Below are 13,063 nucleotides of genomic sequence, written 5' to 3'. Positions count from 1 at the left end.
CTTTCAAAGTGAGCTCGGTGTAAACTGTGGCGAGCGCAGAACTAAGCCAACATTGTTGATCACAGGGATCTATGGAATGAGGAAAGGCCATTAATGTCAGCCCCTCGAGGTGATTAAATATTAACTCCTGATAGATCTCAAATTATATAAGTGCAAATTAATTGACTTTATTTGTGTAGCATCCCCTCTTGTTTCCCTCCACACGACTTGAGCTCTGAAAGAAACCTGACACACTTTCTCACAGACTTCTCCCTGCTTCAGCCTATTATACAGTTCAACCCTGCTCAAAGTCACTTCAATTATCAACATGATACTGTTAGTGCCTCTGGTCCCAGGAGGTATTGTAGTGGTACAAGGCAACAGATCAGATTTAGATCTCAGATCAAAGATGTTACAATTTGCCCAAACCCTAATTGGCGTCAAGTAAAAATAGGATGTTTGAACTCCTTCTGATTGTGTCAACAGCGGATATGAAGGGTGGCAAAGTTCAGTAAAAATGCTTTTTCGACACATTTACTTCTGCATGGTTACTGTTTATTTAATCTATCTGCTTCTGATTTGGAAAAGTGTACTGAATTTTAAACTATAAAAAAGTAATCATCTTCATTTTCACATTCCCTTTCTTCATAACTGTAGTACTGCCATGTAGTGTGCGCTGACTGATTTGAATAGAAGCAACATTTTATCTTTAGGATAACAGTATTGGCATTGACTCGATGTAACATGTCAATGTTATTTGATGTCTTCTTCAAAGACAACACATGTGCCAAGGAAGTGGCAACATATAATAATAAAGTCGCTTTTGATTGTCCACTCGTGTCATTGTTGTGCGTTGCTCCTCAGGGATTTAAGGGACGCATTCCAAAGCTAATTGTCATCTGTCAGTGTGCACTCAGACGTCTCTGGATCACTGCATGTCGGTGGAAACTAATTTAAGAGTCGGATGAGGTTGTGACGAGGTGAGGCCATCCATAACTTTAAGTGAGACTTAAATAAGCTCGCCCTAAATAGTGATCATCCCTCAAACAGACGCAAAGTGCACATTTCATTTGCAAATTGAAAGCTGAAAGGCTACTGTGTGAGAAGACCAATTTAAGGCATTTGTAAATGTTTAACCATGGTGAAAGTATTTCTCATACAGTCTTTGCAGGCACGCAAACACTAATATTTATCCACCATGCCTTTCCAACAACTTTCAAAACAGGAAAAGGAACAAATTCTCTTAGGGCCTCTTACCTAAACTGTCAGCACCTCATTTATCATGATGAAATAAGGAAAACAAATGTTGTGCAATATAATAATACAGCAACATTTTCTCTGAAGGTCAAGCACTATTTTAACTTAAGAATGACTTTAAGGAATTTTATGTTCCCTCTATGGACTATTGAGTGTGTTTTGAATCCAAGCCTGTGTATGTGTCTTACTGCTTGAGTGAGTGTGTGTTTGTTAGTTTGAGAGAGCAAGTGAAAGGGAACAGTGCCAAAGGGGAATATAAAGGTTATGCGAGGTGTGTGTGTGTGTGTGTGTGGGTGTGCATTATGCAAATATGACCGGTATGAGCATGGACAGGTTGCCAATTGGTGTGTGATAAGGAAGTTAGGAGGATAAAAAAGCCATTGTGGTAGGGCAGCACCTAGTGTGTCTGCATGCTTTCATTTATGAATTAATAGATTTGAGAAGCAAAAGGACTCACCTTGTCTCACTCTAAACACTAGTCCTCTAGAGTATTGGAATATCCAGAAATTAGTATTGATCTCTATTCAGCCGCGTTGAGAGTGGAGCTACGTCAGGCCTGGTTCGACCCCATTCTACTGCTCTGGTAAGCTGCCGTACCAGCTCTGGGCAACCAGCGCTGCTTTTCTAAATGACTGAGCACAGTATATTCTAACTAAAGGCAAGTCTAATAGGTTCAGTGTGTTTTAATGCCATTCAAATTCAAAGATTATAATGATCTTTTTTGTTTTCATTGGACTTTGGATCTGTTCCATGCAGGGTGTCTGTCCAGGTGTGGAAAGTCTGGAAAAGATATGGGGGGGGGGGGGGGAATATTGCAATTTATTTTTATGTACAAAAATATTTACATTTTCTTTTTCAGTGGCTTTAAACCTCCAGGTGTCTCACATGTATCTTGTGTTGTAGCAAGATGCTAACAGTTTGATTATCTGTGCAATCACACACGTTTTTAAAGGAAAATTAGAGACAGTAAAGGATGTAGAGTTTTGAAAATGGAACCTTAAAAAGTGCAACCAAACTGACCCATTTCCCCTCACTTGAATATTTACTGAGAGAATATCAAATGACTAAAATAAGTTTTGTGTAATGCTATGCAAAATAATGCATTAACTTTAATATATTCCCCTGTACTTGCAATGTTTCAGCACACTTTCACACTGTCAACACTGAACTTCCTCACTCTGTTTCAGCTGTTGGTGTCGCAGAAAGGTTGCATATTTAATGCCATCGCATCAACCTAAGTTTTAATTATGTGATAGTTTCAAAAGCCATATTTACAGTAGACAGGTAAAATATTCATCTCCAAGTCATATGCAGTGGAGTGGTTTTTTACTATGGCTCAGCTAATAGGATATTGATCTATAACTGCGAATATGTTTCTTTTCTTAGGCGCTGATACATTACTGGCTGCCTTGTTGACTTGACAGTATTGACAGTAGTGAGGGTTAAGACACAGTAAAAGGTGTTTGAACAGACTACAGATTGTCAACTGAGGAGCTGGTCTACCTTGGCATGATGGCATGTGTCACCTTTCTCCTGGGAAAATCTCATTCAGCGATGTTAACTTTAGGTTGTCATAAAAGTGATTTGACAGATCTTTAAGCTTCAGTATGTCTGTCTGTATGTCTGCACAGTATGTATGACAGGGCTTGGTGTAATTCTATTTATAACCTGCCATAAAAGTGTGACCAAGATCTTCCAGGGAACAGGTGAAGTGTATGTCACTGTGCAAATAATTAGATTCATTGTGAGGCCATATGAAGCAGGTGTTGCACATCATGATGACCTTTGACAGCTAGATTTTGAACTTATTGACATTTACAACAACATTTTGTCACGTTTCTCATTATAGACAGAAAACTATTATTCAGTTTAAAGCACATTTTAAAACAAATAAAGCTTTGTTTAAATGTTGGAAAATGTTACCGTTCGAAAAGACTTGTGGATTGTGTGAACAACAGTGTAAGCTACTGTGGAATACGGAGCATTCCTCTACTTTGGCAGCAGTGTTGATAACTTAACTAATCAGTAACCGTTTGGAAATGGATATCTCATGTCCCAAACTTTCAGAATCCATTAACATGGAACAGAAACCTATCAAATATATTGGCAGTGAACAGTATCTCGCATGTGACTGTCACGACTCATGTGACTGCTATTGTGAATGTGCAACACATCCTGCTTGGCAAAACAGTGGAGCTGCTAAAATTCTGACAAACTTCATTTACATGGGATGCAAATATACTTGTGGTTAAGTCTGAAACATGCCTTTAATTTACCTCAATAAATGTATACTGAAGTAACTGCAAATGTGTGAGTGCAGTCCTTTAGGCTACTAAACACTAAATCAACTGACAATGTAATAAGCAGCTGTAATATGTAAAATCAATGTAGAAAATATAATAACACTCAAACAGCAGCAGCATGTAAGTGTATGTCACTTAAGACATTTTGGGCATTTGCTGAACTGTAGACACGACAAGTAGTCCAAAAGAAATGTGATTACAGAACTGGCAAACAGATTAAATGGAAGATTTACGCCAGCAAATAAGCCTCTGTTAAAACATAAAACCCAACTGACCCTTTCATCTGTAATTTCTGTATGTCCAATGGACATCTTACACAACCCATAAACTGTGCAGGCATAGAATTCCTTTGTGTTACTACTTTTTAGTGCACTTAAATGGCTTATTAAGAATGATTGGATAAATACATTAAATTTAAATAATCAACTTATTTGAACAATTGAATTGCCATGGTTTATTTAATCTTTCTTTGTGCTTACTGCAGTGACAAACACATTGCATTTCCTGTGGCATTCCAGCTTGTAGGGTTTGCTGTTTGCCTTAGCAGAAACTTAATACAGCTCTGACACGGTATAAAAAGAGCAAACTGTAAACAATGGCGCAGATTAAAAATGTGATAAGATTGCGCTGGATTATTGCATCATTTTTGCAATCAAGTGGAATCACGATGCAATAGAATTGTTTAGGAATAGTTGTTGTGTGTGTTGTTGGATATCCTAAAGATTATTGTTTCATTTTCAATTGACCCATACAGTGAAGTATTATCTCCTGCCTCAGCCGCTGGGCCATGGTACATCAGAGTGTAGCAGTTATGAGTGTAACTCCATCCACCACCCTGGACAGCCAGCTGACCACAATCTGGGGCCCAACCAACTCCTATCCTGATGGTGAGGCCTAAGACCCAACACGAACACACTCTTAATGAAGCTGTCCTGGCATAATGTATGCACTCCTCAATAAATCGGTTAATTAAATTGTCGGAATAAATTCCTAAAATGCCTCAAGAAAATATGCTAATTTGTTCTGCTGAAAGGACTCTGATTGCTCTCTGTTCAAAAATGCAGTTCTCTCACTGGTTATGAAACTGCAAAAATGAAATGCATTTAACAATTAGCAACGAACATATTGCTCACCTGGGGAGCCCAGAGCTCTGAAACACAAGACACAAGTTAAGAATTCCCGACTGAGAAGTACTTTCAACAACTGTTTCAGTAAACCGCTCTGTGGGGTAATTATTGACAAATACCTTCAGTAGAGGAATTCAAGTTTCCCTATTAAGATGCAGATTTACAATAAATAAAAGGAAGTCCTTGATGTAGACAAATCTGTTGTTTTTTTACAATGTTTTCACGCACAACCATTGATGTCTGTCTCCAGATCCGACAGGGATGTCTTCTTACACAGGTCGCCTGTGGACTTGTGACTCCCAGCCTCAGTTCTGGAGTAAGTACCAGGTGTGGGAGTGGCTGCAGCAGGTGATGGACATGAACCAGATCAATACCTCCAGCATTCCCTTCCAAAACTTTGATATGGACGGCCATCAACTCTGCAACCTGAGCTACCAGGACTTCATCCATGCTGCCGGCAGCATGGGACCCATTCTCTTCCAAAGCATCACAGAGCTCAAGTGGAGTGGTGCGTCTCAGTGTCTGATAAGGGGGCTGAAGGGGAAAAAGGAAGATGATTAGTCCCAATAAAAGAGAAGCTGGGTGATTCAAGTTGGGTATTGTTGAGGAGGGATCACAGAGCCAGTCAGAGGATGCACTGTGTGGTGCTGTAGAGCGGGTGAAAGATCACTTAAAGCAAGGGAGATGATGGATTTGTTGTCTGCTCTCGCTCTAGTGGGTCTCCTAACAAAGCACAGAGGGGGTGAAAAGCTGAGAAACAAGCTGGCTTGTTAATTAGAGTTTTAGGATTATTGTAAAGAAACTAGAGTCCATAGGCTTCATATTTGAGCCTTTAACTATAACTACTATGTGTTAAATGTAGCTTATAGGGAATTAAAGCAATACAATGATACTTGTGTAACATGATGTGGCAAATTGCATCATCACACCATAGTTTATCTGACATCTAAAACTTAATGGAATTTTAAAACAACAGTAATGGCAGGAGAACAGGCACAACAGGTTTTAGCAGAGAAACAAACTGGAGCACAATGCTACTATTGTTGCTGCAAGGTGTTAAAGAATAACTCAGTTTCTTGTGACAAGGTGTTACATTTTCACACATCAAATATCATTGACAAACTGATTGCGATGGGTAGAATTACCACAAAATCGTGAGGCCGTAGTAAAGAGTAACACTGGGGAATGTGCGAGTGTCAGTGTTTATCAACAGGTATCATTAGAGCTCCCATGATCCTTCTTGTTGAACAATATTTGTTGTTTCTTCTCTACCTGTTTTTATTCAGATTTTGTATTTTCCCTTCCTCTCCGTTCACTGTCTGCATATGACATAAAGCAACACAATAGTTTTTTCTACTAAATCTGCCTCATGTGCAATAAAGTGCCCTAAAGAGGCTTCCAAGGCTTTAGGCAAGGATTTGGTTCATAGCGTACCATGAATGTGGAAGTCAATAATCAATCGTTACATATTACACAAATTGAATTCCCTAATTTGTGTTAATATTTAATGTCCTTGTTCCTTCTCATCCCTGCACAGGGCAGTACCATGTGGAAATAGGACAACTGGAAGTCAAACCAGAATGTAAGAGTCTCTCAAACTGGTTGTCAGTCAATAAAGAAAGAAACATTTCTTTTTTTAAACAGATTGAACAGTTGTTCAGATACATCTGATTATTCATTATGTCCATCTTTGTTCCCCTTTATAGTAAACTTCTCCATTTGTCCATTTCCAGATGTCAGCTATCCACCTGGAGGTACTGTTCATGTATAAGTCTGCTTTATCATTTCTGCATACTAATGCTTCATGTACCAAATAAATTAACTGTTGACTTGATTATTATTCTGTTAACTTAGAAATCTACGATCCCTTGATTCACACCCTCGCCCCTGCTGCCTACCCCACCCCTTCCACTCTTGGTGAGGAATCCACAATGCAACGTGTTATTTAATGGAACAGCAAAATGAGCATGACAAAAGAAAAAAAGAAGTAAAAAAGGATTAACAATAATTAGATTTTCTTTTTCTCAGATATCAAAAGGTCTTTCAGTCGTCAGGTCAAAAAACACAGTAAGTTTAATCAACACATCTGTACATATTATTACATAACATATGTGCTATGATACAGTATGTTTATTTATACCATTAAATCTACTTTCTGTCCCCACAGACCCAAGGGGGACCCACTTGTGGGAGTTCATCAGGGACATTCTGCTGAACCCAGAGCGAAACCCAGGGCTGATCAAGTGGGAGGATTGGTCAGAGGGGGTTTTCCGCTTCCTTAAGTCAGAGGCGGTGGCACAGTTATGGGGCAAGAAGAAGAATAACAGCAGCATGACATATGAGAAACTAAGCCGGGCAATGAGGTACACCTGCAGCTTTCACACAGGCAGTTACACATATTAAAAATCAGATAATAAGTTAGAAATCACTGGAGGGATACTGCAAATCCAAATATTGAATCTGCTAAAAGTGTTCATTTGAGTAGAGATCTGAATCAGACAGTCTTGACATTTAGCTCTCATTGATTTTAATGCACTGTATTCAGTAGAGACCATGGCCTCTAAATGTTAACATATAAGTTTTTACTTTCCACCTGAAGGAGTGAAATTTGTCTGCAGAAATAAAGTTCCTGCACTTTCAATGCAGTAAACATCCCACACGCACACAGGGCATTTCTTTAATTTGGCAAACGCTTGTGAAATCTGTGATGAGGAAGAAGTTTTACACGGCATTGTTCCTAATCCAAATGACTTAATGCTACTGAAACAGAAACAACTAAATCTACTTTGAAATGAACCCTTTAAAGCCATCACTGATTAGTTGCAGTAGAATGGACTCATTTTACTTTTCTTGAACCATGAACTGAAATGGCCTTCTTTAAAATCTGGCTCCTGCAATAGTCACAGCATTCAAATCAGCTCATCCAATGAGCTTAATGTCATTGTCGTGCAAACCACTGGGAACTACAAGATGTGCCCGCAGGTATTATCACTGTGACCACAAAAGCTGATTTTCTATGTATTGTGATGCAGCAGAAGAATTTGCAGCTTGATGGGATCACCAAACAGATCGGTATCTGTTATGAATAACAAAAGCAAAGGAATGACAACCAAACTAACTTAGTTTCATTTCATTTTGAATTCATGTGATTGAACTTTAGAGGAAATTTGAAAATTATATTTTGAAAGAAACAAACAACAACAAAGAAACTCTACTGACAAAGTTATCTATCATCCATGTCATGACGGTATTAAACAAAAAAAATAAGAATCAAATTTAAACCTGGAGTAATTGATGCCGCTCTCTTATTTCATTACATATTGGATTGAGTACACACCGTGTTGTTAAAGTAATCTGAGTAAAGCAGTATCTATAATACACTTGCTTTATAAAAGCATAATAATCAATTCATTTAGGTTACTCATACTGAATGGGGGGAATCACAAATGATATACATTGTTGTGGTGAAAGGAAAACATAATTTAATGATAAAAGTGAAAGGATAAGGCTGGCGAACCTTATTTTTTGTTATTGTTCACAAATCTCATTAAAAAACAAACCAACAATGCATTAGTCCTTGTCAATACTTTCTGACTTCAGCCGCTTGTAAGCTCACAATCATTTGCTTCCTATACTGAAGACATGAATCTTTCAAAAAAGATAAGGAAAATTGTAAAAAAAAAAGAATAAGGAACTGACTAAAACAGCTGTGGTTTATGTAAACATTACTCAAACCCAGATGTAATTCGGTATTTGTTAGGGATTATTTGTAGCCTTGGATCTGCAGTGCTTGTTTCACCACTACAGTGTAAGTGGGATCGACTCAAAATAGAGTCCATGTTGATTGGAATCAAGGAACATGTGAACCAGTGCAACTGCGTCACTCATTGATGTGTTTTTCATATTTTTTTATTTTTTTAACAGTACAAAACAATGGAGCTCTATAGCTCAGAGGAATAGGTTATATCAGGTCACATCAGGCTTTGGATACACAGAAAGCACTTGTTATTAGGACCGATTCATTGGTGCTTTCAGTCTTTTCATGGGATTTTTTATTTATCAAAAACTGTAGAACATCACCAGACTTATCCTTTAAATATAAAAACACTTTTCTTCATATTACACTATAAATAATTGTAATTTATCTGATTAAGATTTATGAGACGTAAGATAAAACAACCACAAGTCAATGAATACTGCATAACAGTTGAAAATGATTACACTGCATTTTTGTATAGTATTTACGATTTCAAACACATTTAAGATTATCTGTGATGAATTTATTTAGAATCTGTCTGACAGTGTTCGTCTGTTCTCTGTTACAGATATTACTACAAAAGAGAAATCCTAGAGCGAGTAGATGGACGCAGACTGGTTTATAAGTTTGGAAGGAATGCAAGAGGATGGAGGGAGTCAGACAAGTGACTGTTTTTAATTTATTTATGTTTTCATTGATGTTGTATGCAAATGTAATGTTTTATTGTAGTTGTCAGTGACCGTGTTTGATATATATATATATATATGTTTGAACTGTTTACACATTGTTGATAATTATATGTTGGCCTCGTTATTTTTCTTTCTTGAAATACATTCCCTTGTTGTGAAATGTTTTTTACTGTGCCTTATAAAATAATAGTTTATTGTAACATGACCAACATGACCACAGTCAAACCTCTCTCACGCATGTGTGGTTACATTAGATGTCACTGAGGAAAAGGATATCAAAAGCTGCCACATGTAAAGAAAGTCTGTAAATGTTTGCTGATGTTTGATGCAAATAAAGCTCTTTGTTTTCATTTTATGAAAGTCATTTTTTTTTGGATTACATGCGTACAATTTGGGTGTCGTTGTTTGCATCAAGAAGAGGACGTTTCCTGTGACTTTCAATTGTTACCAGTCAAAGAAGTATTATTCTGATCATCACATCAATCTGTATTTTGAGTCCAATCTACCACCCAAATTGCAGCTATTCTTGCCCAGACTTGATCAATAGCGTCCATCCCCCGAGTGTTACTTAGATCCGCAGCAGTAAGCCTTGTTCCCACTGAATCTCTTACAAGCTTGACGCTGATAAGCCATGCTCTCAGAGGTGTAGGCCATTTCTGTATTATCGTGACAGTGTAAAATGCCACATAGTTAATTGTCCGCCGGGGCGTGCTAGGGCGTTCCACAGCTGCCACGCTGGTGCCTGCAGGCAGCAGAGTGGCCAACAAGATACAATCAGTGTCAATATAAGGCTCCATTCTTTGGCCTGTGTAGTGTTCACAAGCAAACATGGTCTAATCTTCACTTTGATTTATCTGCCTTTTGTAACCCTTCTTTACATAGTACGGTGGCATTGATTGACACCATGAACGGTTATTATCTTTCCTAACGGTTTACAAAATGTGCCCGCTGCACCACCTTTCAGTTTTGTCACTCTGCTATCACTCAAATTAGTGTCACTAACCGACACTGTGATGATGTGAGGAAATTACACCACATGTCCTTTATCAAGAAGTAAACATCTGATTGTGTCAGGAAAACAGCAGGAAACCGTCTCTGATGAGAGGAGTTTGCTATAAGTTTGTTTCCCATTGACGATTGAATGAAATAAAGAAGATTGCAAACAGAGAGATGGTATAAACAGCGACTGCTCCTGATTGGATTGGTATAATAGCTACTGATTGTCATATTGTTATATTACATGAAACAAGCAAGCAATGCTATTCAAATTGAAGTGCATCTCCATCATATTCCATTGTTTAGATTCTGAGTTGTTCCATAAAACCACACTTAGTAGCGTCTCTGGAGCAACACTAATCATGAGCATTAATTTGATTATAAGTTGCATACATTTTACATCAACATTTTACATTATATAATGACAGGAAATTGTGAATGTGTGAATGTAGCTGTTAAGCAGGCCCCAAACAAATGAGGTAGAGCGTTATGAATAGTATTTGAGCTTTATTTACCCTTTACCTTAAGGCCCTGTCACACATATCCGTATGGCGGAAACGTATACGAAAAATAGCTCAAAATTTGTCAGAGTCCAAATACGTCCAACTTTTCATCGGATCAGATCGGAAAAGTGAACGTATACAGATACGCATGTCTAACCTATTGATAGAGTATCACTTACTTCTACAAAATGTATCAGACGAATGCATAAGATATACAAAAATATGGTGTAAACAAAATATCAGCAACGCACTGGTGTACGTAGATATAAGGTAAGGTACAAGTAGTATTTGTTAAGAGCACGCTGTGTTACGCTGGGGTGCGTTGTTGAATGCTGAGTCTGTGAAAATGTTTTGAGCGTACCCAACGTGTGCTTCATAAGTTATGCAGACGTTACACATAAGTTACGTTACGTTAGACACACGTGAATACGTACGTGACTACGTTAGAGGTATGTTACGTTTAAGTCGGCTGACGGTGAATCCTACAGCCAACTTATTGATAACGAGTGGATAACCTATTCCTACCCTATGTTAAGATGATGCCTGACGACGGAGTAACTTATTAAATGTGTTTCTACAGTACAGCTAGCGTTCAGCTAGCGTTTTGGGAGCTTATTGGGGTTTGAATATAGTATTAAGGGTCCCTGTGAGTATCTCATCCTCACTTCTTCACAACACGTCTTGATGAATACATCAACCCATCATCACAGAGCATGGAGGATGCTGAGAGGCTGAGACAAGAGTACATTCTGTTCTCCAGCATCAGCATGACGTGAACCAAATGGCACTTTTCCAGCTCCATTGGCCAGATGCTCTGATACGTTTTAAATAGGTAAGTGATACGCTATCAATAGGTTAGACATACGTATAATAATTTGTTCTGTATTCGTTATGTATACGTCAGCTACAACACCGCTGTGGAACAGTTGGACGTATTTGGACTCTGACACATTTTGAGCTACTTTTCATATACGCCGGCATGTTTCTGCCATATGGAGCTGTGGGACAGGGCCTTCAAATGCTTCATTGTATTTGTCAACCATACCATTAGCCACATTTAAGCATTGTAAATGAATATTAATAAAGCACAAAGAAATGGACATCTAATCAGAGACACAGACAGACGTCTGAAATGTGGCCTCAGTTTCCACTGAAGTGAATGATGCTGTGAGCTGCGATATGAGGACATGTTTGATGGGACTGGGTGAAGATAAATTAACAGTTAAACAGATTGTCTAGACTAATCTAACACCTGCAGCACAAAGAGACAGAAGCTGGATTTCCCTAACAGATCACTGCCCTGCTAATGCAAACCCAGGCTTTACATATACCCTCAGTGTGTGAGGATCCATGATGGTCACTCACATCTGATTAAAAATCATGTATCAGCCGCCTTGAATATGTAAAAATAGTACATATGAGGAGACAAAAGTCTGTGAATCACTGTTGCCTGTGCCTTCAATGGTTCTTATCAACTGTAAGTGAAAGAAGATAGTGTGTCGTTTGGGAAAGCACTGTTAAACCAGCGTAACAACTATTTACAACATTTGTTTTTCGGGAAGTTATGGCAGTTACTGATGGCACCTCGGCAAAAATGCACCCGAACCGGTTGTAATTGATCTGGGAAGGAACAAAAACACACAAATGCAGCTGAGAAGAGAAATGTAATCCAGGTGATTAACTTTAGGGATACAATAAAGATTAAAAGAATAGCACAGACTGTTTAGCAAGATGATAACAAAATGTATGTACAGGTAAAACATGTACTCAGCTCAGTACACTCTGTACTCTGCTCAGATGAAACAATGGCTGCTTTTCTTTTGACAAAAACAATATGCAATATCTGCACACGAGCGCCTTTATCTCTTTTGTGAGAAAGACTATTTTCAGATTTGAATGAGCCATGGCAAGGGCTATTTTAAAAGTAGTGCATTAATTAAATCAAATAGATTCTGGAGAGAGAACAGGGAAGTGATGACAGATAGGCTGAGACAACCAGCTGGAATTTTGTGTCTGTGTCCCGTGCCTGCTCAGTGGGGCTATTGTGTTTTCTCAGCAGATACAGAGCCACAGCTTATCAGGCCCCCTTATCATTTTCTCTTCACACTCAAATGGACCCGTGAGGCATTCAGCCCTAACTGTAATTTGGATGGATTAGACAGACACTGATGCCGCTTTACTTTGTGTGTGTGTGTGTGTGTGTGTGTGTGTGTGTGTGTGTGTGTGTGTGTGTGTGTGTGTGTGTGTGTGTGTGTGTGTGTGTGTGTGTGTGTGTGAAACCCTTGCTATAAAATTAGCATGGGTTAAGAATAAAAAAATAAAAAACCTGAAGTCAAAGTCACTGTGTTCACATAAAAAATGAGGAAGTATTCATGAAGATTCCAAGTCGTCTCGTTGTGAAGCCAATTTCCTGCTTAGATTTCTGGCCTTTCCATTAATGTTTTTTTACACA

The 13,063-nt window shown here is 38.4% G+C and overlaps 1 protein-coding gene across 1 annotated transcript in view; it reads left to right on the top strand.

The window, feature by feature from the left end:
• ehf (ets homologous factor) overlaps positions 1 to 9,091 on the top strand; it is a 32,452-nt gene extending 23,361 nt beyond the window's left edge. Inside the window, exons 2-9 of the mRNA XM_029434632.1 lie at positions 4,294 to 4,426; positions 4,917 to 5,174; positions 6,204 to 6,248; positions 6,373 to 6,420; positions 6,521 to 6,583; positions 6,695 to 6,733; positions 6,834 to 7,029; positions 8,992 to 9,091. Coding sequence (XP_029290492.1) covers positions 4,327 to 4,426; positions 4,917 to 5,174; positions 6,204 to 6,248; positions 6,373 to 6,420; positions 6,521 to 6,583; positions 6,695 to 6,733; positions 6,834 to 7,029; positions 8,992 to 9,091 — 849 coding nt within the window. The 5' untranslated portion in view covers positions 4,294 to 4,326. The remainder of the gene's footprint in view (positions 1 to 4,293; positions 4,427 to 4,916; positions 5,175 to 6,203; positions 6,249 to 6,372; positions 6,421 to 6,520; positions 6,584 to 6,694; positions 6,734 to 6,833; positions 7,030 to 8,991) is intronic.
• The last annotated feature ends 3,972 nt before the right edge of the window (positions 9,092 to 13,063 follow it).

This window comes from Cottoperca gobio, chromosome 6 (assembly GCF_900634415.1).
Source record: "Cottoperca gobio chromosome 6, fCotGob3.1, whole genome shotgun sequence".
NCBI lineage: Eukaryota > Metazoa > Chordata > Actinopteri > Perciformes > Bovichtidae > Cottoperca > Cottoperca gobio.
Note: the sequence above shows the minus strand (reverse complement) of the source record. Positions and strands in the feature narration are given on the sequence as shown.